This window comes from Cheilinus undulatus, linkage group 11, assembly GCF_018320785.1.
Source record: "Cheilinus undulatus linkage group 11, ASM1832078v1, whole genome shotgun sequence".
Taxonomy (NCBI): Eukaryota; Metazoa; Chordata; class Actinopteri; order Labriformes; family Labridae; genus Cheilinus; species Cheilinus undulatus.
The window spans coordinates 27,260,622-27,283,481 of NC_054875.1; the positions used below are offsets into that span (position 1 = coordinate 27,260,622).

General features: G+C 39.4%; 1 protein-coding gene and 2 non-coding genes across 4 annotated transcripts; all 3 read left to right on the forward strand.

The window, feature by feature from the left end:
- The first annotated feature begins 18 nt into the window (after positions 1–18).
- uba1 (ubiquitin-like modifier activating enzyme 1) lies at positions 19–22,815 on the forward strand. 2 transcript variants are annotated; one of them, XM_041800265.1, is made up of 26 exons: positions 19–230; positions 3,364–3,480; positions 3,567–3,625; positions 3,740–3,908; positions 5,121–5,255; positions 5,340–5,446; positions 5,554–5,644; positions 6,914–7,046; positions 7,137–7,234; positions 8,496–8,642; positions 8,933–9,109; positions 9,291–9,398; positions 9,503–9,583; positions 11,239–11,391; positions 11,995–12,160; positions 12,306–12,502; positions 12,845–12,909; positions 13,598–13,793; positions 16,486–16,560; positions 16,659–16,848; positions 16,998–17,083; positions 17,177–17,269; positions 18,141–18,332; positions 18,618–18,719; positions 21,480–21,580; positions 21,664–22,815. In XM_041800265.1, the coding sequence occupies exons 2-26, from the start codon at positions 3,364–3,366 to the stop codon at positions 21,797–21,799; spliced, it is 3,174 nt and encodes a 1,057-aa protein (XP_041656199.1). In that variant the 5' UTR covers positions 19–230; the 3' UTR covers positions 21,800–22,815. The 2 variants fall into 2 exon arrangements, with proteins under 2 accessions (XP_041656199.1, XP_041656200.1); XM_041800266.1 differs by lacking the exon at positions 19–230 and adding an exon at positions 1,652–1,892.
- Positions 13,089–13,209, forward strand: LOC121518232. Its single transcript, XR_005992635.1, has one exon. It is a non-coding gene; the product is annotated as a small nucleolar RNA U6-53/MBII-28 (small nucleolar RNA).
- Positions 18,416–18,534, forward strand: LOC121518231. Its single transcript, XR_005992634.1, has one exon. It is a non-coding gene; the product is annotated as a small nucleolar RNA U6-53/MBII-28 (small nucleolar RNA).
- Positions 22,816–22,860: the final 45 nt, after the last annotated feature.

Below are 22,860 nucleotides of genomic sequence, written 5' to 3' on the forward strand. Positions count from 1 at the left end.
TGTTGCTGCTTTGCTTTGCTTTCAACTGAAATAGAGTGAGGGGAAACGGTTCGGGAACAGCCGGGCAGGCAGCCGTCCAGCGGAAAAACTCACACAGAGCCCGCCACCCTGACACACTTTTCAGTTTGCCATCAACAGCGGTGTACACTTGTCACGTTGTTTGTTAGGTTTATTGCTTAAATACAAGCCGATTTTACTACTACAGAACAGGCCGAGTAATATCGGATGTGGTAAGTTCTGCACACTTGTGTAAGCTCCCTTCTTGGTAATGTTAGCCCCAGCTAGTTGGCTAACGTTAGCTAGTTAGCTTACATAGCGGCACAAGTAGCAAAAAGTCGTTGGGTGGCTAGATAGCCTGAAAGCTAGCCGCACTGAGGCTAACATCTACGCAGTCGTTTGATCTCCGTTATTGATAGCCGTTAATGTTAGTTGCCGTCGGCTATCCAAACCATTTCGAATGTCCGTTAAAACTAGCCGTCGCTACTAAACCACTGTCACGTAGCAGTTAACTGTTAACGTTTAATTTGCATTTAATGTGCAGGAGAGTGCTATGTTAATATATGTTCTGCTGTAAATAACGTTAACGGTAGCCTGAAAGCTAGTTGGTCACAACCAGAGGATCGCAACATTGAGAGGCACAAGCTAACTTGCATCACGCAACGTTTGCTAGAACCTACTGGTAATATCGATTGATGAATTTGGTTAACGGTACGATAGCATGACAATCGATGTAACCACAGTAACGCAGTATTGGCTTGTTTCTCCTCTAAACTTGCCAAGATAAGGGGCATATTATCAGGACGTAGATAATGTTAATACGTGCTGGCTCAAGGGAAATAATGGAAAGCATTATTTTAACGTTTTGCAGGCATAAGATGAGAATGGGGATCCCCTCGACATGTGTAACCGAGAATATGCGGCCCACTCTTTTCCTGGGCCTTTGTCACTTGCCAGGCACCCCCTCCCCCAATACTCCTCTGCAAGGAATGCTCACCCCTAACCTCAATGTGACTAAGGGCCAAGACATTCAGCATCACTTTAACAAGCAAATTATCCATCGGATATCTGTATGTGTAAATTATTATTGCAGCATCAATTTATAGCAGTATTTGCTGACGCTACAGTCGTGGAAAGAATAACACATTAAACCCCCCCAAATGTCGCTGCAGTTAAGATATAGAGCATCTGGCTACATCGTAGGATGGTGTATTGCCTTGAACAAGCCATTGTGGCATTTTAGTGTGAGTTGTATGAATGTAGTTTTGCTCAACAGCGAGACAAAAACTCGCATAACCTATCAGTGAACAAAGATGCTTGTATTGATGGATTTCCTTTAGCACCGGTAGATTGGTTTTCTCTGAGAAGCGATCACTCTGTGGCCCATGCTCTATCGTTGTCTTTTGCATGTGACAGATGTTTGTTCATTTCTTTAAAATCCCAAGATGTAGCTTTCATTGACTACCAGAGGTCCTGCAGTTCATTGTACAGTAATATACATGGCATGCATCCTCTGGTAGCAGGGGCGGGATGAACGCGCGTTGGCTTTGGAAGCAGCCAATGAGCTAGGCGTCTAGATGAACAGCATGCTTAAAGCCACCCTTTCCTGTTGAATATTTTAGCCCATGCGTCACAGATCCCCCGCCCCTTTCTCCCCATCTGCCATTTTGGTTTTGTTCCCGTCTGCAGTCGCAAAGCCAGCAACGCAATTACATAGAAGAGACTCAGTACAACGACATAGTGACTCGACAATATAGTGTAGACCCTCCTAATCCTGCATCGCGTTTCTTTTCTTTGTACAAATCGTCGAATTTAGTGCCGTCTTTAATTCTGACATCTAGAGACTGCAGGAGCGGAGCGGGTTCGCATCGGGAAGGGACCGAGAAGGATTATTGGTAAGAAAAGAGATATCAATGGAGCACGAGTCCAATGGCTAGTCTTTCATACCCTAAAATGCTTATGTTCAGCGGTAAAGTAAGATGTTGTTTGTTGTTGGGCCCTGGAACATTAAACCGTACAGTTAAAGGAGCTAAGGTAGCAAGCTGTCAAATTAAACTGGTCGCTGTCTTTCGTGAGCAGGTTGCATTATAGCTACAGCTGCTAGCTTGTAAAGTTGTGTTCCGCACTGGGGGTAATAAAGGCCTAGGCCGAGCCGCTAATGGACAGGTTGGTAGGCTGCTGTTTTCTTGCCTTTAAGTTATTAATGTTTTGTCGTTGTCCACTTGCCAAATCACTTAACTGATTAGTGCCACACTACCCTCTCAATCTGTTTCCTCTTTGTGTCTTTAACCGATAATTGACCCACCTTTTCTTACCGTTGAAAGCTTCCGATTGGTTTAGCAGCTAGGTATTAGGTTTTGCAGATGAACTACAGTAACAGTACAAACCGGGCGGCTCCATGCTTTGCTGTATCATGCTGGATGCCTTCATTTTCGACGAACAGCGGCCGTTTATGTTACAGTGCAATATATAGTTTATGACGGTAGACAGCAGTGTAAATACTCGGCCTAACTTTCGCTTTTATTTTAAGCTGCAGAAGGGATAAAACACTTAGATTTTTAGTTGAGAGCCGAATGTAGTGTAGCTGCATAGGATGCGGAAACTGTGCTCGTGTTTGCTGTGCTGTGTTCGAGAGACTGCGGCCTGTTTCACTTCCCGAAGTAAACGGTTTTGGTCGGATTATTCGGTTGTACTACACGCACTGGGATTTTAAATTATTCCTTTGGTTTATCAGCGCCCTTTTGGATCTTTGTACCCAGGTCAGATCCTGAAGGACTGTTTTATATGGTGTGTCCACACCTGCAGGCCACCGTGAGGTGTCACTTTACCGCAGTGAAGTTTTAATGATTCAGCTCTTTTTGTTGAAACCCTGTTTGCCGTCCTTAAACACCGGTATAATGAACAATGGAAGTACATAAACAAACCAGTGCTGTCTCTGAGCATGAAAAGAGCCGATAATGCTGCTATTCATGTCTCTTCCTAGGCTCCGTTCGTTTTGTAGCAGATTTGTGTTTGGCATGCGGCCAGCCCAGCTGCTCTCTAGACTTGAAATCCTCTCTTCAACATTAGAGGGATAGGGTGTATATACTTTAGAAACTAATGATGGAGCCATGCTACTTGACAATACATTAAACCTATAAGTGTAGTTTTGTCTTGACTTTTAAAAAACAAGTAATTACACTGTGAGACCTATGCCTCCGCTAATTTGTATTTGTCAAAGCTCTCTAATATTTACTCCTGTACATTATTGGTTTAAAATAAGTACATATGTTTGTTACTCTTTATAGTTGGGAAATGTTAAGTTTTGACCTTTAGCAACATGAAGTGTCTACTATGAACAGTTATATGTGGTGTGTGTTGATACAGATGTCCAGCTCGCCGCTGTCCAAGAAGCGTCGCTTGTCAGGAACAGAGACGAAGACGGGATCACACTGCTCCTCCTCTAACTCTGTCAGAACTGATCTGTCCCACACACCTGCCAACGTAAGCAGTCACGCATATACAGAATGTTTACTTCTGGTAAGAGTTGGCACATAAAACTTATTGCAAACCCTCTTTTTTAATCCCAGGGCATGGCTAAGAATGGCAATGATGCTGAGATTGATGAAGGCCTGTACTCCAGACAACTGTAAGTTTGTAAATCTCTGGGATTTTTGACTGGGGGGGGGGGGGGGTCCTTTTTCATTGTCTGTTAATTGCCAGGAAGATGGTTGTGCTGATTGTATTTTGTTTTCTTCTGTAGTTACGTGTTGGGCCATGATGCTATGAAGCGCATGCAAAACTCCAATGTTCTCATCTCTGGAATGAGAGGTCTTGGAGTGGAGATAGCCAAGAACGTCATCCTTGGAGGAGTGAGAAGTGTCACTGTTCACGATCAAGGAGTTGCTGAATGGAGAGACCTCTCCTCTCAGGTATGTGGAAACAACCACAATTCCCACTATCGACACTAAGTGATGTTTATTTTTTGTTTAAAATGTTGTCCCAAACACCAAATTCCTTCATTCTTTTTACTTTATATATTAGATTCATGCTGTATCCCATAATCTTACATGGGTTTCAGAAGTGTAGGGGGTCTTTATATGTTATGAGCTGTTGGTGTTGTGTTGTTGCCATCCAAAAAGAGAACTGTTGCCACCCCCACCCTTGCTAACCAGGGGTTGACCCAGATTTATCAGTGGGTGGCCTCTCACTGGGTCATAATCTAAAGCCTGTTTTAGAATGTCATTATGTTGGAGAGATTGTTTTGGGTTATCAACCTGAGACCCTGATTTCTGGTGTCTATCTAAAACCAGCTAGATAAAAAACAAATAGTCTGTACAGTTACTCAATAAAGAGAGACCACACACAAACCTATACTGTATTTTTTAAAATCACAAGCATTTGATGATGGAAGCAGCATGAAAGATTGAACTGTGATCAACCAGTCTGAGTTTAACCTTATGCCCTCATGTCTATTTCCGTCTCTGGCGTTTGCCCCAATGTCCCCTCTCATTCAAGCTCAATTGAATACCCAGTGTGTATTTCTGTCACTTATTGGGGATGACATCTGCACTTCATAAGAAATAGTCTATAAATAGCCTGACTATTTCCTTCAATAGACTGCATAAAAAAATCTCAGATGTGCCTGCTTTGTTCCCCTTTATTTCTTTTTACATTTGAATGCAGATCTTGCATAGACCTGGCAGTGTTAGTAGCAGTAGATATTGGATATTCTCAAACAGTGACATATTCTTGTAGGACATTGTGTGGTTTTTGCTTTACAGAATCAGTAAGTCATCATGAAGATGAGGATGTGGCGGAACAGATGTTCAAACTGCCATGGAGCAATTTCAGTGACAGAATTCTTTTTTTGTCTTTATTAACTAATGATGGGGGTTGTTAGCCATTTAAAAAGAACCAAAGGGTTAATGATTTATATTCCAGCAGTCCAGTGTGGATACAGCACAAAAATAACCTGAAAACCTGTGTGTGGATAGATATTATTTTTAACTTTTAACAGATGGTCTCAGTGGTCTCTTTGCCTTTATCTCTCATTTTGGCACAAATCCATTGTTACTGGCTGTCTATTCTTTCATTTACTTTGCATCAAATTAGCTGTGAAATCTTGTGTATTTTTGCTCTAGTTTTACCTCCGGGAAGAGGACCTGGGAAAAAACAGAGCTGAGGTGAGTCAGACACGTTTGGCTGAACTCAACAACTACGTTCCTGTGACCGCCTACACCGGAGAACTCACTGAAGACTACATGACAAAGTTCCAGGTATAAAAGAATATGAGTTCATGTGTTCCTCATTCAATCAATCAAGAAACGGGTCGGAGTTTAAATGTCTTATATGCAACCTAGGTGGTAGTGCTCACTAACTCCACTCTGGATGAGCAGCAGCATGTGGGAGAGTTTTGCCACAGCAAAGGAATCAAGCTGATCGTTGCAGACACGCGTGGTTTGTTTGGGTAAGATTCTGTTCCCTCCTGTTGATTTATTGAATTCCATGAAATGTAAACAGTGTCCATCCGTCTAACAATGTCTAACACTTGTATGCACATGCTCTGAATTGTAGCCAGCTTTTCTGTGACTTTGGTGAGGAGATGATCGTGTATGACACCAATGGAGAGCAGCCGTTGAGTGCCATGATTTCTATGATTACAAAGGTTGGTCCGGTGGCTCAGGATAGCTTTCAAGTAGGGGTGTAAAGGTACGAATATTTGTATTCGATTTGGTATGGGCTTCTCATGCGGTACAGGTGTGTACAAAATGAATATGTGTGGAGCAATGCTCATACACAGGAAAATGGGAGAGCAACCCACACCATCCTGGCAAATACACAACCACAGCAAATGGTCGTAATAGCCTGAATATTCCCAGCTAGAAGTCTCCTGTTTGGGAACACTTTATTTCCCAATGAAATGCAACAGCGGACAAAAACAAGGAAAAGACAGAAGAAGTGCGAACATTATTCAGAAGATGCATTGCTGACATTTGGAAGTTTTAACTACCTCTTTCTGGCGATTTCTGAGAGGACAAAAGTGATAAAAATGATTTTTAAAGCTGCTGAGAACTCACAAGATTTAAACACCTGCTAAAGTTAACTGAGCCAAAGTAATGAAATTCCTCTCCGCCTTTCAATAAAAAGTCGCACCAGCCTTTTATGAACATTTAGTTGGCTTTATAAAAAACTGGTGCACTGGTTTGATGAATAAAAATAAACCTAAATGCGGTACCTTTAAATGTCAGCCTCGGGAGATGGGGACTGCGTCATGTATACAACTGTTTCATGGCATGCTAACAGTTATCCTCAGATTGCAGACAGACTCCATCCTCCTTATCAACTCATCTGGGCTGTGAATTGCACTCTCAACCTTCATAGTCAGTCCTATGGGTTGAAAAGTAATCCAGATTCTGAAGTCCATGTTGAAATTGGCTGAATATATATTAGTAAGTGCATTTCATGAGAACTAGTGGTTGTATTGTGTTGAAGGGCAGCTGGGAAATTTGAAAATTAGAGGAGCAGGTATCAATATGCAAATATATAAATTGAAATAACCTAGTATTTTTATTTATTGAAGACCTTTTGGAGGGAGGTTGCAGTTTTATTCCTAATTTAAATGTAATTTATTTTCCTGTTTATTTTGATGTGTGTATATATTTTTTTAATGTAAAAAAGCCAAGTAGGCCTGAGAGCATGAACTGTAAATGCTGCAATTGTGACTATGAATACAAGGGAAGTTTCCAATTGAGAAAAAGAAATTCTGTTTTGTTTGATTTATGTACTGCACCTAAAATGTACCGAGCCTTGACATCAAAACCAAGGTATTACTGAAGCGAATTATTTCCGTACCGTTACACCCCTATTGTCAAAGAATAAGAATAATTGCTAAGGTAGTGTTTTCTGTCATTATAATCACTCTTGTTTTCTACAGGACAATCCAGGGGTTGTGACGTGTCTGGATGAGGCTCGTCATGGCTTTGAGAGCGGAGACTTTGTCACGTTCACAGAGATTCAGGGTATGACAGAGCTCAACGGCTGCCAGCCAGTGGAAATCAAAGTTCTGGGTAAGGTTGCTTTGTATTCAGGAGAAAGAATTGTTTTTTTTAGTCTGGGTTGTGACCGTTACAAATAAACATAAAATCTTTTCTGTCCAGGTCCGTACACATTCAGCATCTGTGACACAGCTGGCTTTACAGATTATGTTAGAGGAGGAATTGTCTCCCAGGTCAAGATGCCCAAGAAAGTTTCTTTTGTAAGTGAATGTCATTTTCAACACCAAATTTGTCATGAAATTACAGTGTATTTCTTTTAAAAAAGTTATTCTCTAAAATGGACCTTAAATGTACATAATGGGAAATCAACAGTCAAGGGGATCTCTGTTAAAACGGGGACAAAAAATAACAGGCAGAGACACAATGCTTAGTTCTGCCAACCTCTGTGGCTCACTTCTTGTTTTGAATTGAGGCCTCTGTTTAACCGCGTTAGGTGTAATTTACTCAACAGTAACAAGAGGAGGGAATCACTAGTGGCCCCACGATACGATATTGTCACGATACTTGGGTCACGATTCGATATTATTGTGATTTTAAACATTTTGCTTTACAGTGAGTATTGCAATACCATATGTTGCGATCTATAGCATTTTTTTCAACTTTAGCTGATTTTGCTTTAGTCTTGCCCTCATGTTTGTCGTATTTCTATGGTATGTTATTTTTATCTAGCGATTCTTGCAAACTTCATGTCATGTCCGTGTAATTCGTGCCTTGCTTACATTCCTAATGTCATTCCCCTGGTGCTGCCATACTGGTTGGTCTAACTTTCTCCTGCTCAATGACTGCCACCTCTGCTGACTTCACTGGACAAACAATTGATTCTATTTTTTCATTATCATAGACTTCAGTTCATATTAGCAAATAATTTTTAAAAATCGATACTTGGTGGATAAGATGATACGACCAGACAAAAATATCACAGTACTATGCTGTATTGATTTTTTTCCCCCATCCCTAACAGTAACTCCCTGTTTCATTGACAAATTTCACATAATAAGGGAGAACAGTCATTACAAGTGGCTTTTCTGGTTCATGCTCCAGATTACTTCTAGGATCACTCTCATGGGGGGGTGAGGGCGTGGAGAAACAGGTTTCAAGAGAGCTTGGGTGACTGACAAAACATACATCCAATGGCAGAGAAAAATTGTGGCCCATCTCAAGTAGGCGGCACAAAACATGAATGAAATGCACCAACAGAACTGCGTCTTCAGTAGATGTCCAAGCTTCCTTATGTAATAGCCTTTGATGTAACATCCAGTGTTTCCATGGCAACTATAAATGTGTCTGTCATGGCTGCTCTGTTATGGTTGCTCTCTTGTTAAGACAACTATAAGAAATAAATTCACTTGCTCTTAATTTTATATGAGAGAGATACTGATTGATCAGTACCGATATGTGGCTTTTTTCCTCCAGTAGTCACACTGCTTTACTCATTACAGCTACCTTTTCCTTGTTGTGCAGAAATCAATCTCTTCTTCCATGGCTGAGCCAGAGTTCATAATGACAGACTTTGCAAAGTTCGATCGTCCAGCGCAGCTGCATGTGGGCTTCCAGGCTATCCATGCCTTCCAGAAGAAACACAACCACCTTCCTGCACCTTGGAGCCAGGTCAGTCTCACGTACATTGTTTTTAAATAACATTTGGCTCTAAATATAAAATCTCCAGATATTCAGCATTATTGAGTATATTGTGGCTAAGAACCCAGAGGCTTCATTATTTTAATTGTTCAAAGCAAAAAATGATCAAATCAACTGGTTTCATTGTAGATTTAATGTGAATGTTGTTGTGGTATTACATGGCAAGATCATCACTCGATCAGCACTTGTCATTAATCCTCATTCAGTATATAGTAGAATATTGTGACTCACTGAAACATGCTGACTTGTGTGTACTTCAGGCTGATGCTGATGAATTTTTGGCACTGGTCAAAGAGCTGAACTCTGCCCTGATGGGTTCAGCCAAGGTGGAGCAGCTGGATGAAACTCTCATCAAAAAACTGTCGTATGTTGCTGCTGGTGACCTTGCCCCTGTCAACGCCTTCATTGGGGGTCTGGCTGCACAGGAAGTGATGAAGGTCAGTAGGAACCACAGTATATGTTACTTGCATTTGTTGTGGATTTCTACTTTTTCATCTTTCAGTAGAGGGAGGTTTTGTCATTGTTTCTGTGAATAGACATGCCTGGGTATGTACTGTGGTGGCCTATTAAGCCTATCATTACCGTTTGACATGTTTCCTTGGTTTGTTTGTTTTTTAGGCATGCACAGGAAAATTTATGCCCATAATGCAGTGGCTATATTTTGATGCCCTGGAGTGCCTGGCTGAGGAGGAAGGAGTCATGCTAACGGAGGAAGAGTGTGCCCCTGTAAGACTACAGAGCCATTCACTCCATTGTGTTGATGACTGATATTTATAATGACGACAACTTATGTGTTAAACATTTTCTTTTACCTATATGTGTTCTCCCAGAGGAACAGCAGATATGATGGGCAGATTGCAGTGTTTGGCACCAAGATGCAAGATATGCTTGCCAAGCAGCGCTACTTCCTGGTGAGTCGTCCAGTGGAAATTTCCCAATACTTTCCTTGCGTCAGTTGCTAAGGGAATAAAAGATAAGCCTGCTCATACTCTTCCCTTATCACAGTCAACACATCCAATTGAAACACTGTCAGTGTAGCTAACTATTAACATTTGGAAATCCACAGGCTATTTTTGCAATTTTCTCTGAATTTGTCTTTATTTATTTATTAATTACCAGTAATTTACACCACTCAGAAAATGTTTACCATACTCATGTTTGGTATCATTTTTCAGCATAATCTCAACTTTATAAAACTATATTTAAAATTTTGCCTTCTGTATTAGCTATAGGACCTCCAACAAGCACACAAAAATTAAAAAAAAAAAAAAAACAATTCTAAAAATTGCTATAGGAAAATATGTTTTGTATATCAAAATTTGATGAATTTGTGAGTTAAAAAGTTCAAAATTTGACAATGTTGTAACTGTACAACAAAATCAAGGTAAATACAAATATATACATTAGCGATTTTTTTTCATTTTTAATTGTCCCACTGTACAACATTTTATGAACACAAATGCAAGGAAAATCAAATTACATTGACTGCATTTTTACAGAATCAATAACTGGCAGATTGTAAAAATATAAGATTTTGTCCCTTAAAAATGACTTGCAAGTGCCACAGTGGAAAAAAATTCCAGTGCCAGCCCTGTACAGTATGGGACTCTGTACTGCTTGTGTGAAATTAATTTAAAATATCAAATTCGTATGATCATATTTCCTGATTTACCTGGCATATTGATGTCAAACAAAAACTGAAATAGCTCAAAAATCCCACTTTCTACCCAGTGTGATTGCAAGCTTGGCTTTGTTTTCATGCAATCGTGCTGAAAATAGTGCATGATAATATCACACCGGCATAATCATGGATTTCTAAGAGGTCAAAGTACTGAGATGGGCGCCACTTTTTCCCTTGAATATTTTGACAGTTGTTGCTTTCATCAGTCTTACTGGTTACAAATCTTGTACCATGACAGGTGTCCTCTGTTTGGGCTCGTTTGCTGCTCTCTCCTCATACATCTGTTCCACTTTTATCTTGTAGCTGTTGTTTACTAAGAAGCACCAACAGTTTGAAGAAGCCTTCCACAAAAAAAAAAAATGATCATAGTATATCTCCAGTTATCACTTGACTTAAATTAGCAGCTTAATCTTTTCTGTGCTGGTATCATTGCAAATGATGTGTGCTGATTGATTGCTAATGGGGCTAAGTGGTTGCGTTTTAAGTTGGGTTGCACAATAGTGGATTTTTGTTACAGATTAATTTAAGCCGATACCAATATCTGTATTTAAATTTAGATGTAGTTCAGGCCTAAAACTTCAGTCCTTAAAACACACAATAGAATTTCAACAATAAACTAAAAAGAAAATCAGTCCTTTTAAACACACTTTAACGTGTAAGGAATGATGATAAAGAAATAAAACGTAGGCTGAAGTAGGTCCGTTGGTCCAGCCTAAAACGCCACAAACTTATTTTTAAAACTGATGTTTACAGCTGATCCAGGCAGTTTCTTATAGCCAAGAAGTGGTTGAAAATGTCAGCAGAAATTTTCTTATCTGTTGAACCCTAGATGTACTGTTTGTTGGGTTCTAAGTTTGAACTGAGGTTTTTTCTTTTTTTTTCCAGGTGGGAGCTGGTGCCATTGGCTGTGAGCTCTTGAAAAACTTTGCCATGATTGGTCTGGCAAGTGGTGAAGGTGAGGTCATTGTGACAGATATGGACACCATTGAGAAGTCAAACCTCAACAGACAGTTCCTCTTCAGACCCTCAGATGTTACGGTCAGTATCTTGTTTGCCATTGGATTCTGAAGTGGCTAATTAGTTGGCTGATGGGCTGAATTTAATACTCCTGGGCAGTGCCTTGTATAGATTTTGTCTTCACTGGAACTTCTCTAGAGGGCACCTCATCTAACCATTGCTGATGAATGTTGGGCTGTATTGGATGGAATAAATGGCATGCCTGGGGTCATGCCCTTTTATTGTAGATGTTTTGGAGTATAGGTTATTTTATGCAACGATGATCGGAACATGATGACCTTTCAAAGAGCAGATTGGTAAAAAGGAACTATTGATGTTAAATGAAATAGTTTGCCTGAGTGCTTTCAAAGGTGGCGTTATGTTTCACAAAACTGAAGTTGAAGGAAACTACATCTGGCTTTCAACTGTTTGTTGAATTTAATCTTGAATTACTTTGATGAATGAAATGGAGGAAAAAATCATTGAAACTCAGTGTTACAGTACTGACAAACAAATCTGTCTGTCAGCATTATGTCCACTTGCGTGGCCCTGGTTCTATAGCTTTCTTGTGTTTGTTTCAGTTGCAATGCTGCAAAAGTGACAGGACTACTCACTGGCAATATCTCTGTGTGTACTTGATGACAGAAAATGAAGAGTGACACAGCTGCTGCTGCAGTGAAGCAGATGAACCCTTCCATCAGGATCACTGGTCACCAGAACAGGGTGGGCCCTGACACAGAGCGGATCTACGACGATGACTTCTTTGAAAGCCTTGACGGAGTGGCCAATGCACTGGACAATGTTGATGCACGTAAGAGATGTAGCCATTTATCATTTTAAAGATGGTTTCTCACAAAGGTTTTAACATTCCAGAAAATTTTATTTTGACTTTTCCGCATTTGAAACTTGACGTCAGCCTCTGTATTTTAGCAGCTTTTTATGCTTCATATATGCAGGTATGTACATGGATCGGAGGTGTGTGTACTACCGCAAACCCTTATTGGAGTCTGGTACTCTGGGCACAAAAGGCAACGTCCAGGTCGTAATTCCCTTCCTCACAGAGTCATACAGCTCCAGCCAAGACCCACCTGAGAAGTCCATTCCCATCTGCACACTCAAGAACTTCCCAAATGCCATTGAACATACACTGCAGGTCAGTGAAGTGCACATGAAGAATAAAGAAAAATAGAATGGATATTTGGAAACTTTTCCTATGGTAACACACCAAACTCAGCTCTTTGTTTATATGTCAGGGTTTTTTTTAACCACAGAAACAGAAAAGTTTGACAAAAAGTATTTAACTTTGTGCATAAAACTTAATTCTACATCTCTGAGAAATGTGTTAGAGTATGTTTAATTTCAGCAGTGAGGGGTTTTCTCTTTTGCCTAGCCATGTATGACAAAACTGCCAACTTTTCAAACTGTTATCCTTGAATTGTCCCTCTTGAGAAATGAGTGTAGAACTGATGTGTTTTCAACATTGTCGTCTTTTCAGTGGGCCCGTGACGAGTTTGAGGGACTATTCAAACAGCCAGCAGAGAACGCCTTGCAGTACCTCACGTGAGTCTATTTCACTGCCATTTCAAAGACATGCTGTCGTCACAGAACATACATTCAGCTTTTGATGCAGAGAAGGGTTTTTGTGTGTGTAACTCCCAGGCACAAGAAAACGTATTTAACCATGTAGCACATATTTTCCAATGCCATTCCTAAAAGCAGTTTTTCATAGATGATTTGAGCTCCAATGATGATTCAGCCATGCTAATACTGATACAGCCAGGCAGATAAACGCCATCTGTCTGGTGTAAGTGAGTTCAACTCACCTTCTCACACTGATGGTATCAGTGTGTGCTGAGGAGAAAATTTAAGATGTGAAGAAAAGCTATAATTCTGTGCTGTTATTGATGTCTTTCTCAACCTTCCCTCTTGTTTTGCAGTCCTGTAAAAGAGAAGTCACAACGATCAAATTGACAATGACCTCTTTGAAAGCTATGGCTGTGATCCTTGTGGAGTACTTGTTAAAGCTGGTTTAATGGCTTGTATGATCTACAGTGGTGTAGCCCTTACATATGGTTGGAAGTGTACAAGGCATGACTTTCGTAGTGCTATAAATTTGAGCACTGAAGAAATTAAATTAATATCTTCCAGTTCTTACACCACCCTGATTAGCAACACAATAGATAATAAAAACAACAGATCCATAGATATTTAAATCAGCTTGTGGGTTTTCTGATCATTGTGCCTACAGAGATATGAAGTTCATTGAGCGCACTATGAAGCTTCCTGGAGCGCAGCCCGTGGAGGTGCTGGAGGCCGTTTACAAGAGTCTTGTCACAGACTGCCCCCACAGCTGGGCTGACTGTGTTAGCTGGGCACGTAACCACTGGCAGGTCCAGTACAGCAACAACATCTGCCAGCTTCTGCACAACTTCCCCCCAGATCAGGTACATAATTAGCTCAGTGCATGATGAATGTCATGGTTGTTTATTGTCTGGTATTTCTAACTATTGTCACATGAACTCTCCTATGCCTGCATTCCTGTTTAATTTACTCTTGGATCACTTAAATGTATAAAGCTTTATTTGCAGGCATGGCTCTTTTCTTACCCATCGACCCAGTGGTATATGCCTCTTAGCTGTAGTCACATGTTGAATAAGTTGTGCTCAGTTTAAAGTTTGGGTCTTGCAGTTAATGAGTCTATAACAATAAAATGATGTTGTGTCATTGAGAGCACAGCTTCCATTGATCAGAGAATTAAGGTAAAAGAAAAAAAGTTTTGGATTTGTCTCATCTTAGAAAACAGTAAAGTTAATCCCCAGCATCTGTCTGTCTGCTCTGGCATGGAAGCATTTTTTAAAAATTGTATTTCTCGTGAGTGGGTGTGGCTTCAGCTCATTCAATCAACACGTTCACCCCATTCTAGAGTAACTCTGGTCTATAAACAGATGTTTTTTATGACTGAAATTTGGCCTAGTGGTTCATAACACAGCGGCTTATCGTACAACAAACATAAAATAAAGATTTATTTGGTCACTTTCCAAGGACTTTAAGGCACTGTTTTGACTAGGGCCCTGATATTTGACATTTTGCTGATAATTGGTATTGCAGTTTTATTCCAGTGATCACTGTTATGATGAATTAATCAAAAAGTCTATTTATTCTATACTGCGTGCAAGTCCTCTCCTTTGGTTCAGTTCTGCCTCACACCTAATGTCCAGCCCACAGCACTATCTGATTGGCTAAGATGTCACATGAGTTCTAGCCAATCATAACAGTATCCTGTGTTTTATGAGCCAGCTGTAGAGCTAAGTGGAGTTTCTGCTGTGCCTCTCTAAAATATGGCAGTTAATTCGGAAGTTAAAAACATTATGATCCTCCACACTGAAATTCTAGAAAACTCAGTCTTGTGCACATTTAGTACAGTTTCACAGTTAGACCACTGTAAATGCCTGAATAGTGAACTTTGTTTCAGCGCTGCATTAGCTTCCAGTGTAAATCAAAGGTTTGAAATGATGTATTGAGCTGCTGCTGATTTTGTTTCTCAAAGTTACTGTAGTGCCTGTGCAGCAGGGACTTACAAGAGCTTCTTGACTGCAAATGTAACATTACTCATCAGTCTGAGATTGCATTTTTTTCATGTTATTTAACGTCACAGTAGCTGACAGCAATGTTTAATGCTTAGTCTTTTGTAATGTGTTGAATTTGATAGAAAACATCTTATGCAGGTTCATTTTTTTAAGCAGATGGCTGAATGATAGACTGGTGTTTTTTTTTTTCACTAAACATATTAGAGTACCCTGTTAACAGTAGCATGGCTAAAATGTCCTGAGGTTGTTTCTGTTAACATTCAAGAGATGAGGGTATTAGCTGCTAAATGGCTTAAATTTGAGGTACTTTGCAGGTGTTTAATACATTGCCCATGTGCATCACTTCACTCCACCAGAACAAAGAAGGGTGAAATACTGCTTTGTATTACAAATATTGGTCCATAGTTAACTCATTGATTCAGATTATTAATATGAAAGTCTATTTATACATTCATGTTCTGTTACAATTAAGGTATATTTCTTGATAATCTCCATCTTAATAATCACTAACACTTAGGCTAAGTGATGATAACTTGAATGCACCGTCAGTTAAAATCCAGCTTTACAATATATTGGTATTCATGTTAATTTTTGTCACATTAAGTACATTTTGTTTGACTTAAATACACTTATTTATATGTGAGATTTTGACTTGTATTTGGACATTTTCTACATTGGTTTTGCTGCTTTTACTTGAGTTGAGGGCACTAACATTTTTGGTGAATACATACATGAACTGTGAAAGGTGTACAGTTTGAGATAAAAACTCACTTTTATCACTGTTGTACTTATTTATAACAATGAAATTGAAACATCTTGACTAATTGAATATCATTTTTGCTTTTGAATGAGTGTCAGTTTCAGATATGTTACTGGTTTCATGAACAGTTAATTGGTATTGGTCCCAAAAAACACAGTATAGGTCAAACCCTAGTTTTGACCCCAAGGTTTTAGACACTCTGCTAGCTTTTTGCGTCCCCCTCATGTTATTTCACTTTATCAAGGGATGTACAATTTTGGTTTATTGCTGCTATTTGATATGCCAGTGTTTATAAAATCATCCTTTTTCCTGATTGTAAAGAACACCAAGTCTCTCCTGTGATAGAAGTGACCTGCTGAAATTAATTAGCCTAATTAAGCAACAGGTTTAATAGCAGCATGGTTCCCTGATGTAATCCTGAAAAGTAGAAAAATAGTACAGAACCAAAAAATCTTTAGGGTTTAAGGAACGAGAATGATAAAAAACAATACGTTTGGTCGGTCTGTTGATTCTGCTTTAAACTGCACACACACAAACATAAAATTCTGTATATACACAGCCATTATATATCGTCTGAAAATACCAATACCTAGCCGCCAATGCTGATATCATACCAGTAATATTGTGCATCCCTTCTCTGAACATTGTGTATGCCTAGACAATGATAAAAGTATTTGAATGTCCTTTAATTTATAAGATTGGCTTTCCCTTCCAAAGCATGTATAATTTAAAGGTCTTTTTTTAATTTGAGTGTGCCTAACATTTGTATGCAATATTTTTGTCCTTTAGCTGACCAGCTCTGGTGCCCCCTTCTGGTCAGGCCCAAAGAGGTGTCCTCACCCCCTAGAATTCAGCACTAGCAACGTGAGTTTGGGTCTGTCATATTTACAATGCACACACGACTGTCTGCTTTGTGCTTGTCTTCTTTTTCCTGAGATAATAAGAAAGGTTCTCTTTTGTAGGAGCTGCACATGGATTATGTAATGGCAGCAGCCAACCTGTACGCTCAGGCTTATGGTATACAAGGCAGCACTGATCGTGCAGCTGTGATCAAGATCTTACAGGAGGTCAAGGTGCCAGTATTTGTCCCTCGTTCAGGCGTTAAAATCCACGTTTCTGACCAGGAACTGCAGAATAGCAATTCCTCTGTTGGTAAGTTGGCCTGTGCATGCGAACTAAGAATTGAAAGTTGTAGTTACATTTCTGAGACGTTTTACTGGTATTTTTTTGGTTATTAAATTTAACAGCTTCTTGTGGATGTTGTGACACATGTATAACATCTGAACTTTTTGTCCTTATAGATGACTCCAGAGTGGAGGAGCTGAGGGCCCAGCTGCCTCCTCCTGAGTCTTCCCAGTTCAAACTCCATCCCATCGACTTTGAGAAGGTACATGATCTTTCCTCTTGTGTCCGAATTTAATGACTAGATTATACTGTTAGTCTCACACAACACCGATTGATGTCCTGATTGCTTCAACAGGATGATGACACCAACTTCCATATGGATTTCATCGTAGCAGCATCCAACCTGAGGGCAGAGAACTACGACATTCCCCCCACAGACAGACACAAGGTTGGGGCTTATGTGCACCTTTGGCTAAAATGCAAATTGAGCAAATGCTGTTTGAGCATTTAGTTTTTACTGATGCATTGTCCTTTAAAATCCATATTTTTATAGTTTTTGCCAAAAAAAAAACACAGTTTCAGCCTGTTCATCATCACCCATCATTGTTTTAACCTGATGATGCAGGCCTTTTTTTCTAAGCAGAAAAAGTGTAACCTTACATGCTAAACACCACCTTTTTTGAAAGCGCACACTAGGCATGAAACAGAAGTCTGGATAATATGCTTGGCAATTAATCAAGTTTCAATTACAATCACTATTTTGGATTCCCACTATTACAAAAATAAGATAATCGTGATTGAACAATTACTGTGCCACATGCATTGTTAGGCCTTTTTTATCCATAGATTTAGATTTGTTATGTTGTAAATGTTTGTTTGTTGGAATATTTTGGCCATGAAAGTTATTGTTTATATATTTTTTTAATTGAATTTTTAATGATAATTTTTTAATTATTGCTTGGCTTTTAAAATATGTGTTTAAGTTGGATAAATGCACATGGTGTAGATTTTATAAATTCAAAGGGAGATCATACTTGATTATTTGGATCTCAATACCAATTGAAATTGTGTTGATTATGGTTTTTGCTAAGATTGAGCACCCCTAGTGACCATGATGAACTCACCTCATGGTAAAAACTCTCAGGAAGTTCTTTTTAGTTTCAATGGTGTTGAAATAGGCATGAATATAAGGATGACGTTTTGATCAGGTTTTTACTAGCACCATACCAAAGTTGAAAATTCTGGTATCATGACAACTTCTGTCCTCTTGAAACAAGTCCAATTTCTTTATTTAACACTACTCTTACCTTTCAATTCAGAGCAAACTGATAGCTGGCAAGATCATTCCTGCCATTGCCACTACCACAGCAGCTGTGGTGGGTCTGGTGTGCCTGGAGCTCTTCAAGATTGTCCAAGGACACAAGAAGCTGGAGACATACAAGAACGGCTTCATGAACCTGGCCCTGCCTTTCTTTGCCTTCTCAGAGCCCATCGCTGCTCCCAGACACAAGGTAGGCAGCGACACATTTTAGCCATATTACACATTTAATGGTCAACTGCTTTCTATAAAAGTATACCCAGATGTATGGTAGTCCTCCAGTGATGATCCAGCCATGCTAATACTGATACATCAGACAGATAGTTTATCTGGCTGGGTGTAAGTGAGTTCAACTCATCTTCTCATGCTGATGGTATCAGTGTGTGCTGAGGAGAAAAATAAACACTTCCAGATGAAAAGAAAAGCAGTAACTGTCATTATTGATGTCTTTCTGAATCCCTGTTTTTTGTTTTTGCAGTACTATGAGATTGATTGGTCATTGTGGGATCGCTTTGAGGTCACAGGAGCACAGCCTAATGGAGAGGAGATGACACTTCGACAATTCCTGGACTACTTTAAAGTATGTTCTTAACGATTGTATCCTTCAATCACACATCCTAGTAGGATAACAGCAAACACTGCTATTCTTATTGATAATATATTCACTAATGTAACTGAGGGAGTATAACTGGTGGTTTACTCATAAATGATATTACGGATCATTTGCCTGTGTTTGTAGCCCATGATGTCGCCATTCAAAGTAATATAGAACAAAAAACATGACATTAGTAAGAAATGTAACTGACAATGCTATTGATAGCCTTAGGAAGGACCTAATGGATCAAGACTGGCATGATATTTTTGTTGAACATGTAGAAGAATCCCATGACATATTTATTTCTATTATATCAAACTTGTACAACAAACATTGTCCTCTAGTTGTTAAAGTGGATAAAAGTAAATATGCAGGCAAGCCATGGATAACAAGGGGATTACAAAATGCTTGTAAAAAGAAAAATGTGTTGTATAAGGAATTAAAAAAACAGAACAAAAGAAGCTGGAAACAGATATAAGAAATACAAAAATAAATTAACAAGTATTATGAGAAGCTGCAAAAAATGTATTATAGGAAATTACTACAAAATAAAAGGTCTGTTGTTCAAAATACATGGAGAGTTCTAAATGAAATTATTAAAATGGAAAAGGGGAAAGAAACTACCCATATCATTTTTATTTCAGCAATGTAATGATAAAAGAAGATGAACAAATAGCAAATAACTTTAATGAATATTTTGTCAATGTGGGGAAAAATTTAGAACGTTCAATCAGCTCTTCAGGTAATACAGTTGGAGTCAATCCTAGTATTATTGATATGAACTCTCACTCTGTCGTAGATCTCAAACTTGCGGCCTGCGGGCAGATATTTTGTGCCCCCCCCGACATCAAAGTGTAGTGTTAGTGCAGCCTGCGACTTTTACGCATGCACACTACAGCCTCAGTTATAAAAATCAACCAGTTTTTGCTGCCAATCAACAACACTGCAACTTTAAAGCCAACAAAAGGCTCAGTGCATATTATGTCCATAATGCGAATAAGCATTAAGAGATAAGAACAAGAATTCAAAATGGGTGCCTTTATCCCCAAATGCATTTAATTAACACACTGCAGCCAAAAAAACACGCTCTTTTGATGTCTTCATAATTAAACAATCTTCCAGTTGTGATGGTTGAGGGCAAAGGCACCAGTGATTTCTGCTTGGTCCAGGGCTCGGGTTCTGTCTGAGTTTGTTGCCAGCAGTACCAGGGTACTGGTCCCGGAGTTCTCCTCAACTCATTCTTTAAACAATGCAGACATGAGAAACTGTGCTCACAGCTCGCTGATGTGACAGGGAGGGTCAGAGACATGGATAGGAGTTTAAATAAGTCTATAAAGGCATCCAGAGGTTTTTGCCTTGTAAAACCAAACTTCTTCCCCTGAGTGGGATTAAAACAGCTGCTCTCTGGATGATAAATGTTTTCTCTGCGTAATTGTCCGTCAGCCACAAATGCAGACATCGTATCTCGTTTTGATGAGGGACTCAGTTCAAACTCCCGACTGATTTAATTCTTCATTATGACAATCTGTAATGTCAAACCAATATCAACTAAATGTATTTACATACGATTTAATTTTATGTCAGTAAGAAGTGAAATTGTGGTCTTGATCACTTAAGTTTAAATGGGACATCATTTATAAATCCTGTGGCGTATTTAACTACAGGTCTTGTCAAATGGTAAAAATTCTTCTCATAACGATAAAAATTATTCTCTATAATTGGACATTTAATCCTAATCTGGACACAGGCTGTCCTATGATATGAGAGGTTGGCATGTTTAATCTTAATGCAGCACTAGCGCAGCAGTGTGATGAATCTACACAGGATTCTCTCACTCTTTCTCAGAGGTTACTGTTTTAAAGCCATAAACGGTCATGTTGAATGTATATTTATAATAAATATTCCAGTCATATACATTCATCAACAGTGGATTCTTAAAAAAAAAGTTAAAATCTGAAAAAAATGTCACATGTTATGAGGACATCATATTTTGATTACTTGCAGGCAAATTCTTTTTCTAAAGTAGCTACTTAACCCTTTAGTGGGCAAACATGCGCCACTAATTAAATGGTACTGGCATCTTATGTTGGATCATTTCTCTTAATAAACATTGCAGCAGACTATATATCAGTTGTTGGTTGTATTGATACTGCTAACTAATTGTTCAGCCCACTGGACGTCTTGTTGGAGCAAATCCAGCCCCCTACCCTAAATGAGTTTGAGACCCCCGCTCTATGTTCATAGAATCAATTGATGAGAAAGAAATTAACTGATATTGTGCACAAAACTAAAACTAAAAAATCTACAGACTCGAATGGTTTTGATATGCAATTCTTCTGAAAATGTAAAAACATGCAGTAAATTGGTAAGGCTCAAAAGACTGTATAAAAATCAACTGGTTTTGAAATACACCATGGAAAATGGAAGTTAACATGAATATGTTATTATGCATATATTTCTAATGAATGCAAACAGTGCATCAGCATTGTTCTTGCCATGCACTTAATTCTTTGATGGTTATGTTTTTGTAAAAAGAGAGGGGTGGGTTTTAATAAGCTTTAGCTTCTGCCTACACCCTTTCGGTTAGCTTGGAAATTTAGAAATTTCACTCTGATCTTGTAAATTGTTTTATTTTTTGCAAGTGAACCGAAATAAATTTCTTTCATTCATTCACTGAGGATCTTAGCTGTTTTACTGTTGGATTTTGTTGATAATAACAGGTTTTTGCTCTCTTGTCTGTTCTAGAACGAGCATAAGTTGGAGATCACCATGCTTTCTCAGGGAGTGTCCATGCTCTATTCATTCTTCATGCCTGCTGCCAAACTCAAAGAGAGACTGGACTTGCCGTGAGTATTTTTTGTTCAGCAGCTTCTTTACCATGTGAAGGTTTTATTCAGTGTTGTAATTTTATTATTGTGTATTTTCACAGGATGACAGAGATTGTGACTAAAGTGTCCAAAAAGAAGCTGGGCAAGCATGTGAAAGCGCTGGTGTTTGAGCTCTGCTGTAACGACCTGTCAGACGAAGACGTGGAAGTGCCCTATGTCAGATACACCATCCGTTGAGCCCCACGTTGAACCCGCCCACTGGAGGGTGGGGAATGGCAGGGGGGAGGCATGGGGTGGGGTGTCAGGGAGTTGAGGTGGAGGATTTTTGGGGTGGGTGAGTTGATCCAGGTCAGCTCGACTGGGTCAATCAGTTTTTTTTAAGGCCTGTGGTTTGTGTAAACCTGTGCCTGAGTGTACATAGCCCCCGTAAGCTGATTTAAGGATACCTGTATGTGTGTTAGGGATCCGGTTGGAGCTCGGCTATGGGAACAGGGGTGTCGCTGGAGGAAGGGAGCACGTATACTGGACCTCCTGATGTTTCTCAGTAGCAGACCCTCTCCACTGAGTTCATACAAAGCCTTAGTGTTTTATTTGCACTCCCTCTGAAACATCCTCACTCTCTTACTTAGCCTTGAGCACTAAAGAAGAGACCTTTTAAATCCAGTTTGTCGCCTTTCCTCTCTACTTGCTCCCTCCCCTCCTTTGACTCCTGTCCTGTAGATCCGATCCCACTTCACTGTTTTTTTTTTAATTATTATTATTTCAAAGATGCACCTCATTTAAAAAAAAAAAAAATCAGCCAAGAATCCATTGCGCCCACCCACCCAGGGCATATCACCGCCCTTTACTCTGAGACTCCAAATTTAAAAGCTGAGAAGCACCTGAAGACTTAACCAAGCCTGAGTTGACATACTCTCCTGATTGGTCAATAATTCAAGCATCTCACACCGGCAGATTAGGAGATGTTGTCGGTTTAAGGCACCTATACACCCACCTCATCCAGCACAGCGGTATGGAGGGGCTCTTGCACATGACATCTCTTTATTCTCCTCACATTTTAAGTGTTATGTTGATTTCTATTTTCTTTTGGAGGGTGGGGGGTGGTGACTGTGGTTTTGGTGCACAAACCTTCTAGATCGTCTTCTTTCTACTTTGTTAACTCCAGATGACATTACAGTATAAAAATGAGGCAATGAGATGTATCTTGAAATGGGAGCACTTAGTGTGATAGTGAATAAACATGTAAAAACCTACCTAAATTTGTGTCTTTGTGTCTTGATTCTGGTCATGTCTTTGTG